Consider the following 12,156-nt stretch of genomic DNA (forward strand, 5'->3'; position numbering starts at 1 on the left):
GTACTGAGTTTTTTTTTTCTTTTTTTAAAAATTTAAATTAGAAACAAGCTTCTTTTACATGTCAATCCCAGTTTCCTCTCCCTCCCCTCCTCGAATGCTCCCTACTAACCCCTATTCCATCCCCTTTCTGCTTCCAAGGGAGGGTGAGGCCTTCCATGGGGATCATCAAAGTCTGTCATATCATTTGGAGCAGGACCTAGACCCTCCCCTAGGCTGAGAGACTATCCTTCTATGTGGAGAGGGCTCCCAAAGTCCATTTGTATACTAGGGGTAAATACTGATCCACTACAAGTGGCTACATAGATTGTCCAGATCTCCAAACTGACCTCCTCGTTCAGGGGGTCTGGAACAGTCCTGTGCTGGTTTTCCAGCTATCAGTCTGAGGTCCATGAGCTCCCCCTTGTTCAGGTCAACTGTTTCTGTGGGTTTCTCCAGCCTGGTCTTGACCCCTTTGCTCATCACTCCTCCCTATCTGCAACTGTATTCTAGAGTTCAGCTCAGTATTTAGCTGAGGATCTCTGCTTCTGCTTCCATCAGCTACTGGATGAAGGCTCTAGGATGGCATTTAAGGTAGTCATCAATCTCATTATCAGAGAAGGGCATTTAAGATAGCCTCTCAACTATTGCTTAGATTATTAGTTGGGGTCAACCTTGTAGATCTCTGGACATTTCCCTAGTGCCAGATTTCTCCTTAAACCTATAATGGCTCCCTCTATTATGGTATCTCTTATCTTGCTCTCCTCTATTCCTCCCCTGACTAGATCTTCCTGCTCCCTCATGTGGACCTCTCCCCTCCTCTTCTCCCCTTCTCTTTCTCTCTTTCTTCTAACTTCCTCTCCCCTCCCCCCATGCTCCCAATTAGCTTAGGAGATCTTGTCCCTTTCCCCTTCTGCAGGAGACCATGTATGTCTTCTTAGGGTCCTCCTTGTTTCCTAACTTCTCTGGCAGTGTGGATTGTAGACTGCTACTTCTTTGCTCTAGGTCTAAAGTCCATATATGAGTGAATACATACCATGTTTGTCTTTTTGTCGTTATGTTACCTCAGTCAGGATGGTTTCTTCTAGTTCCATCCATTTGCCTTAGAATTTCAAGATTCCATTGGGTTGTTTGTTTGTTTGTTTTTTGCTTAGTAGTACTCCATAGTGTAAATGTACCACATTTTCTCTATCCATTCTTCAGTTGAGGGGCATCTTGGTTGCTTCCAGTTTCTGGCTATTACAAATAGTACTGCAATGAACATGGTTGAATAGATGTCTTTGTTGTATGAATGTGTATATGCCTAAGAGTGGAATTGCCTGATCTTGTGGTAGACTGATTCCCATTTTCCTGAGGAACCACCATACTGATTTCCAAAGTGGCTGTATGAGTTAGCATGCCCACCAGCAGTGGAGGAGTGATCGCCTTTCTCCACATAACTCTACAGTATAAACTGTCAATGTGTTTTTAAACAAATTATACAAATTTGAGGAGAGACAAGTTTTGACCAATATGAAGCACTGACAATTACATAGTATATCATGAGGTATTAGGTCATGGTATACAAAGAATGTACATATCATGGGGCCAAGTTGTAAATACCATGAGATCCTGATATTGGCAGTATGTAGGGGAAGCTGTAGCCACGCCTACTTAGGGGCTGGCTACAGGTGTGCCTGACCACGCCCTTGCAAGCTTGCGAGGGCGTGGTCAGGAGATGTAGGGTGATTGCGTTTTCGCTTTCGGTTTCTTTTTGGGGCTTGCATACAGACTGCTGCCACGCCGACTGGCTAGGTCGATCTGTAAGTAAAGCTTTTCCCTGTTAAATACCCTTATATTTCTACCTGACTCCGTATTGGTGATTTCCCACTATAGCAGTATGGAAATATCAACAGCAATTTGGAGCTTGTCAGGAGTGTAGGGAATTTTATATTAACAAAATAGCCCCCCCCCCACACACACACACTTCTTCCCTACTATTTAGCAGAGGAAGCACCGGATTTATGGGTTTTTAAAAAGCCACATTTACATAGACCATCCGAGTATCTGATGCACCAAGGGGAAGCATGTGCACAAATCCATCCAAATCTGATATAGATCAATGGATGTGTCTTAAAGAGAACCCCCCACCTTACCCCTCTTCCCATCCCTATTAATGTTTGCCCTTAAAATTCCAGATGGTGCCATTTTACTCTTTGGGTGATAAGGAATGCTAATGCATTTATGACCATGAATTTTACATTCTTGTCCAGAACGGCTGGATCTTCCCTCCTATTCAGTATAACTGAAAGGGGATTGTGCCAGGAAGAAATTCTAAGGTTGAATAAGGCAAAATCAGGGAAGTTCATGCTGAGCTTAAGTTCTTATACCACATTACAAGAAAATATTTTTCAGAGTCCTAAACTGTTTATCACATAGGAAGGTTGTTAGTAGGATGCAGTTGAGCCACACTGTGATAGTAGACTCTTAAATAGCCAGTAGGTTGCATAAGCCTTTGTAATTCAATGTTGTGGTTTATATTGTGAAAAGTATGTGTGATGCATGAATGCCAGAAAAAACGATATAACATATGGCAGTATCTCTGGGAAACAAAGTCGTCAGGTGATTGTTCAGTGCAGTGTCTATAGTGTAGTTCTAGAATAGTTTCCAGTGTGTGTCCCCAGGAAAACCAAAACAGATCTGTTCCTGTGTTAGCTAATACTTTGTACAGTTTTAGCTCCAACCTACTTGTTATTGGTCTTTGTGAATTGTCTGGACTTTCAAGATTGTGGTGTCTTCAGGAGCATACATAGAAGATGTATATTCAACTAAAGTCGAAATACTCTTTGACTATTATTTAGCATCTATTGCTATTCTCTTAATTCTAAATCTAGGTTAGTGTATCTAGAGTTTTTTTTAATGCAATTGTTCACAAACCAAACAATAATTGTATGTAAATTATAGAAAGTATGTAAATACATCTTTTAGTAATGATGTTTCTGACATTAATCTACCCTTTACCACAAAGTAGAAGTAGAATCTAGATTTAAGAAATACATAGGTCACCTGAGCAAGTGGAAGGTCATGGACCCCAGTCTGACAGCTGTGGAACCAAACCAGGCCTCCTGAACGTGGGTGTCAGTTGGGAGGCTTGGGTAGTTTATGGGACCTCTGACAGTGGAACCAGTATTTATCCCTAGTGCATGAATGGGCTTTTGGAGTCCATTCCCTATGAAGGGATACTTTCTCAGCTTACATACTCAGGGGAGGGCCTAGGTCCTGCCCCAAATGATGTGACAGACTTTGATGATTTCCTATGGGAGGCCTCACCTTCCTTGGGGAGTAGATGGGGGTGAGTAGGGGGATTGGTGGGCAGCATGGGAGGATGGGAGGGAGAGGGAACTGGGATTGGTATGTAAAATAAGATTGTTTTTAACTTAAATAAAGATTTATTTTTTTTTAAAAAAAGAAATACATAGGTCAGCTTTTTAAAACAGTATTCTTTGGTGCAAAATATAGAAAAGGGCATTTGATCAGTAATAATGCCGTGTCATGTGTTGAAACTTCATGACCAGAGCTCACTCACTGCTTTGATATTCTTAGTTATGTCCCTTTTCAACAAGATGAAAGTGAACCAAATTACTTTTGATTAAAACCTTGTATTTGGCTATCTGAACGTAGGGAATACAAAAGCAATTTTAAAGGTCAGTTTAACACAGAATCTGTTTTGTTTTATTCTTGTTTATTTGTTCAGTAGTCCTTGACACTCCACAGTTTGCAATTTTAGAATAATCCAACTTTGTCAAATATATGATTTCCAAGGAAGGAGAAATATGTAGAATTTCATATACTACAAAGCTTCAATGAAGGCAAAGTGTTCTATTTATGTGAATATATTTTTGATAGTTTTAAACAGCGCTATGTAAGTGATAGAAAAATGATAATTTTTTGGCTTATCCTTTAGGATGAATAGTAAACTTCTTACAAAGTCACATTTGGTATATAACTTGAATTGTCATGTAATCGTATTCCTATTTTACTTTGTAATTTGAACTGCACATTTTTATCTCTTGAATGCTATCACTCAGCCCTGGTTCCTAAGATGCCAGCTGCAAAGTGTTTCACTCTCAAGCATCGTAAATGCTTACTTTCTGCTAAATTCATTTCCCCTCTTGACTTTTACTTTTAAATAAGCACAAGTATATATTTTATCAGGCACTTCTCAAACTTAAGGTTTAAATTGAAAGTTGACACCTAAAAGCACTTCAGGGCTTTGTTTCATCAGATTAGCCAGTGTTTGTGTTTTGTGTGTGTGTGTGTCATCCAGCATGGCTGCCTACCAGTGTTGGGCTTTTTAAACTCACCATTATTTGATGACTTATTTTTCTCTCTGATTGCCTCATAGCCTATTTGTCTTTTTTTTTTCTTTCTTATTCTCATCTTCCTTTTGTGTGTGTCTACCTCAGAACCTTTTCTCAATTAAAAAAAATTATATACAAGCTGTCATCAAAGTTGTTTCATGAGTTCTCAAGGCAGTCTGTGAACAAAGCTCTACTTCAGGGCATACATTTAAACAGAACTATCTTCAGGCAACCTTATGGTATCTTCATCCTAAAGCTGAAATGCATGCCCTGAGACCTGTGGCCACTAGAGACACACAGGTACTTCCACATCTGGTCTTTCATTGATGCATTAAATTTTAACATTTGAGACAGCATTAAAGAATAAAGGTTTCTGATGAAAATATAACCTGGAGCAGAGACCTACCACTTTACTGTTTTGTCTTTCTGCATCATTTACTGTTGAAAAAATTAAAGCAAAAATGTTGGCTAGCCAAAATACATTAATTTTGCAGCTTGAGCTGTTACAGTAAGAGCCTGATTATGCTGATGATTTATAATGTCTAAAACATATATGTTATTTTAAATATATTTTGGAAGTATTAAAGAGATTATTTTCAAAATGGTCACTTGAATTTGAAAGCCATTATGAAATCTCTGTCCTGTGATAGACTTAACCAAACCTGATTCCACATGGCAGAAATAACAATTTGGGATTAACAGTATAAAACTTCTCAGAAGACAATCATGAGTACACTTTGTTTTAAAAATAAATCCCATATAAACACCCCAATCTGGGGAGAAAGAAGGTTTGGGAGATGATTCATATGATAACAGCTGTACTACCGGGGAAAACTGTTGTGTTGGAATGGTAGTAGAGCAGTAGTATTTAAAAGATTTAAAAGGACAGGTGTGGTGGTTCAAACCTATTATTCCTGCACTCAAAAAGCTAAGGCAAGGCAATCATGAGTTCTAGTACAGCCTGTGCTTCATAGTAAGGCACTTTCAGAAAAAAGAAAATACAGAAAAGGAAGGGGGGCTCCTCAAAGTATGTGCGTTAAGCACACATGTACCAGGTTACATAAAGAAAGAGTTTTGGAATTTTTCCATAAAGTTTATATGTGGCTAATTAGGATTTCTGCCTTTATGGATATCCTTTTTCATCCCGTGTGTTGTGTGTGCTTCATGGTCCTGAGTTGATTTTTTTGTTTTTGATCTTTAGATCCTACTCAGATGGGAGGCCTGAGCATGTTGCTGTTAGCTGGAGAACATGCTCTTGGAACCCCAGAGGTAAGCCAAGCCCTTAGACCTCATTGCTCTTCATGCTGCTCATCCAGGTGTTTCAGCTCAGAGACATCAGCATTCTGTCCACCTTGTTGCTGCAGTTCACCATTTACAGCTCATTGAGAACTCTACCTGTATACCTAATATGTTGAGGGTAGCAGAAGTGGTGTACATGAGCCAAAAGGACAGAAACACAACTCCACTGCAGAATCTGTAGTTGTTACAACTTAGGAGTAAAAAATTCAGTACAGTCCATTGTATTTTTTGTGTCTGTATTATGGGTACGTAGATTGCATCCTAAAATAAGTTCACCCTGTTCAATACATTCCCTGTTTGTATCATGTTCTCATTTAAACTTGCTAGTGGGAAGCCGACAGTAAAAATATGAGACTGTCTGTCTCTCTGGTATCTGAGTAATTCCAAACTCCTGTTTGAACATCTGGAATGACAGCATTGCAAAACTCTTTCATCCTTTAAAATAGAAAAGGAAAAGGACTCAGGGCCCTCATGACCTTGTTCCTGTGATCTAGTTATTGGTCTGCTTTTGCTAAACATTTTTTAGATCTGATCCTGTTCAGCTGTGGCAGTTAGCCACACATAATTTGCATTTGTGGCATCTAATATTTTCTACACCCACTTAACAGAGATCAGTTGAATTAACCTGCTAAATTTTTCTAAATTCATGATCTCCATTTGGAAAGTTTCCATTCAAACCAACGTAGCTGCTTGGGACAAAATAGCAAGAGCTATCAGTATTCCCATGGAAAATGAATCCAGCACCAATCCTGCTTTAATCTTAGTTATTATTACTATGGAAGCATACTGCAAACATTCTAAGTCATTTTTCTTTTTTTTTTTTTAATATTTGTGCTTTTAGTCTTTTAGTTCAATTTTATTACAAGCCTGTGCTGTTTTACTGTTGTTTTAAACTTTGAATAGACCATATAGGTTACAGTTGAAATCTGTTCAACTATACAGGCTGTTTACATTATGGAGCTGTTGTTATTTATAGTTTATATGTGGGATACAGAATGGCTGAGTGTATATTAAATTTAACAGATTTAGCCGGCGTTGGTGGCACATGCCCTTAATCCCAGCACTTGAGAGGCAGAGGCAGGCAGATCTCTGTGAGTTTGAGGCAAGCCTGGTCTCCAGAGCGAGTGCTAGGATAGGCTCCAAAGTTACACAGAGAAACTCTGTCTCAAAAAAACAAAACAAACAAACAAAATTAACAGATTTTTTCCTTTTCATTTTAATGTAGCAGAAATATTAATTTGTGTACAAATATTTATTATGTTGTACAAGTCTTCTACTGAAAAATGCATACATGTGACTGTGCGTTTGCAGCTTATTATTGAGCATGTTTTTAGCTCCTAGCAGTAGCACTGTTGGGCATCATTTTCATCCCTAACACATAGGATGGACCTCCTAAGGGCAAAGCACACTGTCTGGAGCATAGAGTAGTCTAAATCTTCCAAAAGTAGATGTGAACACAGTTGACATTTCAGCAGTCTGACTCATGACCATCACAAAAGTCAGCATCACCTCTCCTCATCCATTCAATTATGTTTTATTCCCAACTTTTTTTTAGCATTCTTTCACCACTTCAGAAGAAATATAAGCAAATGATCTTTGTAGATCTTTGAAATTAATTTTCTACTTTGCTTAAAGTTTTACCACTTATGCTCTTTTTAGTAAGTTCTGCTTCCTTTAAAAGACATAGCATTTTGAGAGATGTAGTGTAAGCACTGCAGTGGAGGACCTTTTTGCCTCCACTGCAGTAGAAATAAAGCATTTTGAAAACTCTCCTCATAAAGAAGCAAACAGTGCAGGAGCAGGTACCTGTTGCAGTAGTTACATCCATAGGAATCCATCTTTCTGTTCTTGTTCCCTCCCCTCATCTCAAGAGATATTTAGGTCATAACTAAAAACTTAAGTAAAATATTATCTCTAAATACCATCAGAGAGCTTACTTTTATAGATCAGTAGACTTTAGTTAATCTATAGATTACTACCTCTCCTTTTTTTTTTTTTGCAAATATATAGACTTGGTAAATAGAACTTTTGTTTAGACAGATTATCTTAAGATAAACACAATAAATATGTACTCAAGTTTGAAATGAGAACAATGTGGAAATTTCATACTATTTATATTAGAATAATTACTGTGAAATCTATTTAAACTACTTTGTTTGACTAATCAAAGTGACATTTTACAAAAATTATGCCACCAAAAGGTAGTCATAGAGGGATGGGAGCTTTCTTTTTCACTGGTCTGAGATTTCTCCATATTTACAGATTTCTAAAGAGAATGCTTTTTTAATGTGTGGAATTTAATGTAGGAACTAGATTTTCTTAAATAATACAGGTATTTTCTTTACTATAACTAAAATGATAGATTCTGCTGAAAAGCTTCTATGGCTACTACAGTGTCATGGATCTCCTCCATGTACCTTTGCAGTTATAGACAGTTTAGTTTCTTGAGATGCCAGTGGGCAGATTATACTGATGTTTGCATTTGTTTTCCTCACTCTTCCAATTCCCAGTCTGCCATAATAGATCTATGGCACGACTGGTTGGGCATAGTTATGTACTGCTGTTTCTGAGCCAAGCAGGAATGTTTGCTCTTGGTTGTAGTGAGCTGGAGTCCCTAGCAAACTGAAAGGGTGAATTTTGTTTCATAAATCTGATGTTTTATAGTTCACACAAATAATAGTCTTCATGATATTTTTATATGTAAATATCTGAACTATTTGAGACAAATTTTTAATAACAGTATTTACTCTATAGAATTTATTGGAGAAGAAAAATTGATATAGTGAACAAGAAAAAGACAAAGGAATGAGTCCTCGCTCAAAACACAGCAAACCTATCTCTATTGAGTGCTTATAAAAGACTAAATAGGTCTCATTAGTAAATGACCTCATCATAGTGGGAAAAAATGGGAGGATATCATATGATATTGTGGCAAATTATTAAGTCAGAAGTCAAATCAAGTTGCTTGAGCAATAGCACAGAAAGACCTTCTTGAGCTGTAGAAGTAAACTGGTTTAAATGAAGCATTCAGAGATTTAAGTGAATTCATTGTGGTTTAACTTTAAAGGAACAGGAAATAAAAAGGCAGAAGAAATAAAAGTAATATTCTTTTCATCATATTATTCGTGGAAGAGGTAGTTTGAGAGCTAAGCAGTTAATACAGTATCAGAGAGTTACTGGAAGATAAAAACACAAGTGAAATATTTGATCTAGAAGTACTAAAAGTAATCTTCAGAGAGTATGTGGAAAGAACAATTACTCAGTTTCAAAATGTATAAAGTAGTTGGATTAATCTTGGCAAGGACGTTTGTTGTAACCAAGTGAGCAACCGAGTCATCTTGGGTAGAGCAGAAGGAAGCAAAATGGAAAATAAGAGAGGCTAGGAATAACACTCATTGTTGCTGAGGGGAAGACCTGTCTATTCAGTTTAATAACTGAAGCCAGCATTAGCAGTATATGAGATTTACCTTAGACTTTGAGTGTCTAGCTTTTGAGTGCTTGTTCTTTGGTGGAACAAACAGATATGACAGCACGTCTTTGGTCTAGCCACTCTTTGCCTTGCTTTATTTCCATTCTGTCTAGAGAAGCAAATAATAATGCTTGCATCCTGTAACTCTTGAGGCTACTTCGAAGATTAATTAAATAAAACCTGTAAGGCATTTTTTACTCCCTGAAAATTCTTGTAAATATACAGGATCATCACCGTAAGTTATTCTAGGCATTTCATATTTAATTCAAAAGCTTAAGTTATATCTGTTATTCCTGCAGGGTGCAGTGTGCTTTGCCATCAGCACCACGCAAGCATCCATCATACACACACACACACATACACACACACACACACACACACAGAGTACCTTGTTCACTGACACATTGGAAGATTTTACAATTGTAATTTTATTCTCTTCACCATCACTAGGTGATCAAGAAAAGGCAACTAAATTTAAATTTAGGTAATCTAGGTTAGTAGAAGAGGAGCTAGCAGATGGAGGTAAATACCCTTCAGGGGCCTATCCAGTGAGGCCATACTGCAGAAAAAAAAATGGCAGTAGTGAATATGAGCATGTGCCATTGTTTTGAACATTTAATCAGATGAAGAGTATTCATGGAATGTCTTTGGTATGTAAGGCACATCAGGGAACAGACCATACACAAATACCTGCCCTTTATGCAGCTGATACCTCTTAAGGCCCAAGTTTTAAAAGAAAGCTAATCCTTCACATAAACTTTTGACTTCATGGAGAATCCTCTTTTCATTTTTAAACTGACAACCTGCATGTTTATAAAAGAAGAAATGAATGTTTGATGGAATTTAAAAATTATATACTTTATTTCTTGAAACAATATTAATCTTTCACCTCCCTCAGAATGTTGATTTCTTGAGCCAAACAATATTTCTCTCCCTAATCCTTAAAATACTTGCTGTCGCCATTATATATCATAGCACTTAATTGTAGTTAGGTTTATTGTAAGATAATGATAACAGTTTCATTTTATTATTTTTTTTCATTTACTAAGTTATTAAATGGACCTTAAGAAACTGATGATGAGGAATAACAAGATTTTAACCGAATACTACAGAGTAGTTAGCCATCATTCAGTACTGCTTCCTTTGAAAGGGCTGCTCTTAAATCCAAGAGCAGGGTAAGTATAACACCTCCTAAGCAGTCCTGGGAGTTAAGTTTTGTCTACTTTGTGAGTAAATATTAAAATATCAGGTGAGGGACGAGGGCAATGAGGTTAAGTAACTACCTATTACAGTCTAGCTGCAGTGGCAGAACTGAGCTGGTACTGCAGCAGGACTAGACAGTTTTTGTGTAGCACCCAGGGACTTTGTGATTCAATTCCACCTACCCAGCTTCAACTCTGGCCACTTCTTTTAGGTCCTGTGTCATCCATACTACAGCTAGCTGCAGCCAGAAGACAAGACATTTTCAGACTGCTTCAAGCTAGACATAGAACTAAGCCCTTCACATGGGTTAGCTCATTTTGTCCTCCCAAGAATCCTAAGATGTCAGTTCCTTGTTGCATTCTCCGGGGCTATAGAGTGAGGAATCCATAATACTATCATTTAAACCCACCCAATTTCCACTAAATGAAGTGATATGCAAAATCCAAGCCACTAATATAGTTGCACTGATATAGTTTAAATGATTTTATTCTCACTTTAAAACACTGAATTCTATCTTTGTTTTAATAGTGATTTAGATAAAATTCAAAGTTTTAACTTTTATTTCTGATATCAATGGAATAGGAAAAATTCTTTTCTAATCCACCAGTACAACTTGAGTTAATTTGATATGTGCCTGTCTTAGACTAGTGTGCTTGACTAGTCCAGGAGACTTAAACCCATTAAATTCCATTATCTCTTTCATCTCCTGGTCCTTAACCTATCATAACATTTATCCTCTTTTTGCAGATTTATAGCTTCTAAATATGCTTTGTTAGGACATGTGCTTCATTTAAATTCTATGATGAAATGGTGCCCACAGGGTTTTTTCCTTCCTCTTCCTCTTTACATGTCTCCCTCACTTACATTACTTTGTAGACAGTGGTACTGCCCATCTTGCCAGGGAGCACTGTTTCTTCCATCAGTAGTGGGGCTCTGTAAATGTAGTTCTTAATTGGTCTGAACAATAAAATCCCAGAGTTAGATACAGAGGAAAATGCTGAGAGATGTCCCTCAACTGGGGCTACAACAGGGATCAAAGTCCAGGTAGTGAGGTCCTTTTCCCTAATCTGTGCTGGTAGTCATAGATGGTTAAAAATGACAAGAAGACAGAGTGGCTTCCCACTTCATCAAATGAGGAAATTGAGGCAGAAAGATGTAGTCCTTTGTCTCAGTTTTATAGACAGGATGGAGTTTCCTGTGCTCTTGTATGAATGAGCTTGCCTGCACCAACTGTGATAATAGGAAAACTTTATCCATAGAGTGGAGACAGGGTTCTGGTGGCCAGGATGCCCTGAATGAAACTAGGGTCTCCCCCATCCCCCTCCCCTTTTTATCAGATGATAAAACAGGTTCTAGGAAGCACAAGACCCTCAGATCAGTTGACTATGCTTCCCATGGAAACCTAGTACTAGTGTTGTATACCAGTGTCAGACAGACATTCAGACACACTCCTCTCATCCCATAGAATATACTCCCTGTCCCCATCAAGGCTTCCTCCTCTTCACTTCTCTCTCAGTTTCACTTACCATAAAGATACAGGTGTAGTCTGATCCTTCTGCTGATGCCCAACATCCTTCCAGACAATTACTGAGGGCTGGCAAGTGCTATCTCTAACTTAATTGAGGCCCCACATCTCTGCAGCTTTATTTCCCCTAACCTCTAATTGCCTTCTGCCTCCAGTCACTTGAAGCCAAGGTTGTCCTGTATGCCTCTGACATAATTATCTAAATGCATATCTCTGATCATGCTATTCCTCTAACTAAAACCCCTGGTTAGCCCTCTATTTCCTCCAGCCTAATTCTCAGACAACAGAATTACGTTTTTTGTCAGCCTGATTCATTTCCCACTACACTTGTATGGCATCTTATT

The 12,156-nt window shown here is 38.0% G+C and overlaps 1 protein-coding gene across 11 annotated transcripts in view; it reads left to right on the forward strand.

Moving 5' to 3' along the window:
- The window catches only part of Bbx (BBX high mobility group box domain containing), a 247,239-nt gene that overhangs the window by 170,980 nt on the left and 64,103 nt on the right, over window positions 1-12,156 (forward strand). For all 11 annotated transcript variants that reach the window (XM_035444510.1, XM_035444511.1, XM_027412532.2 and 8 more), the window contains one exon: window positions 5,518-5,585. In XM_035444510.1, coding sequence (XP_035300401.1) covers window positions 5,518-5,585 — 68 coding nt within the window. The remainder of the gene's footprint in view (window positions 1-5,517; window positions 5,586-12,156) is intronic.

Source organism: Cricetulus griseus, chromosome 4 (genome assembly GCF_003668045.3).
Source record: "Cricetulus griseus strain 17A/GY chromosome 4, alternate assembly CriGri-PICRH-1.0, whole genome shotgun sequence".
Classification (NCBI taxonomy): Eukaryota; Metazoa; Chordata; class Mammalia; order Rodentia; family Cricetidae; genus Cricetulus; species Cricetulus griseus.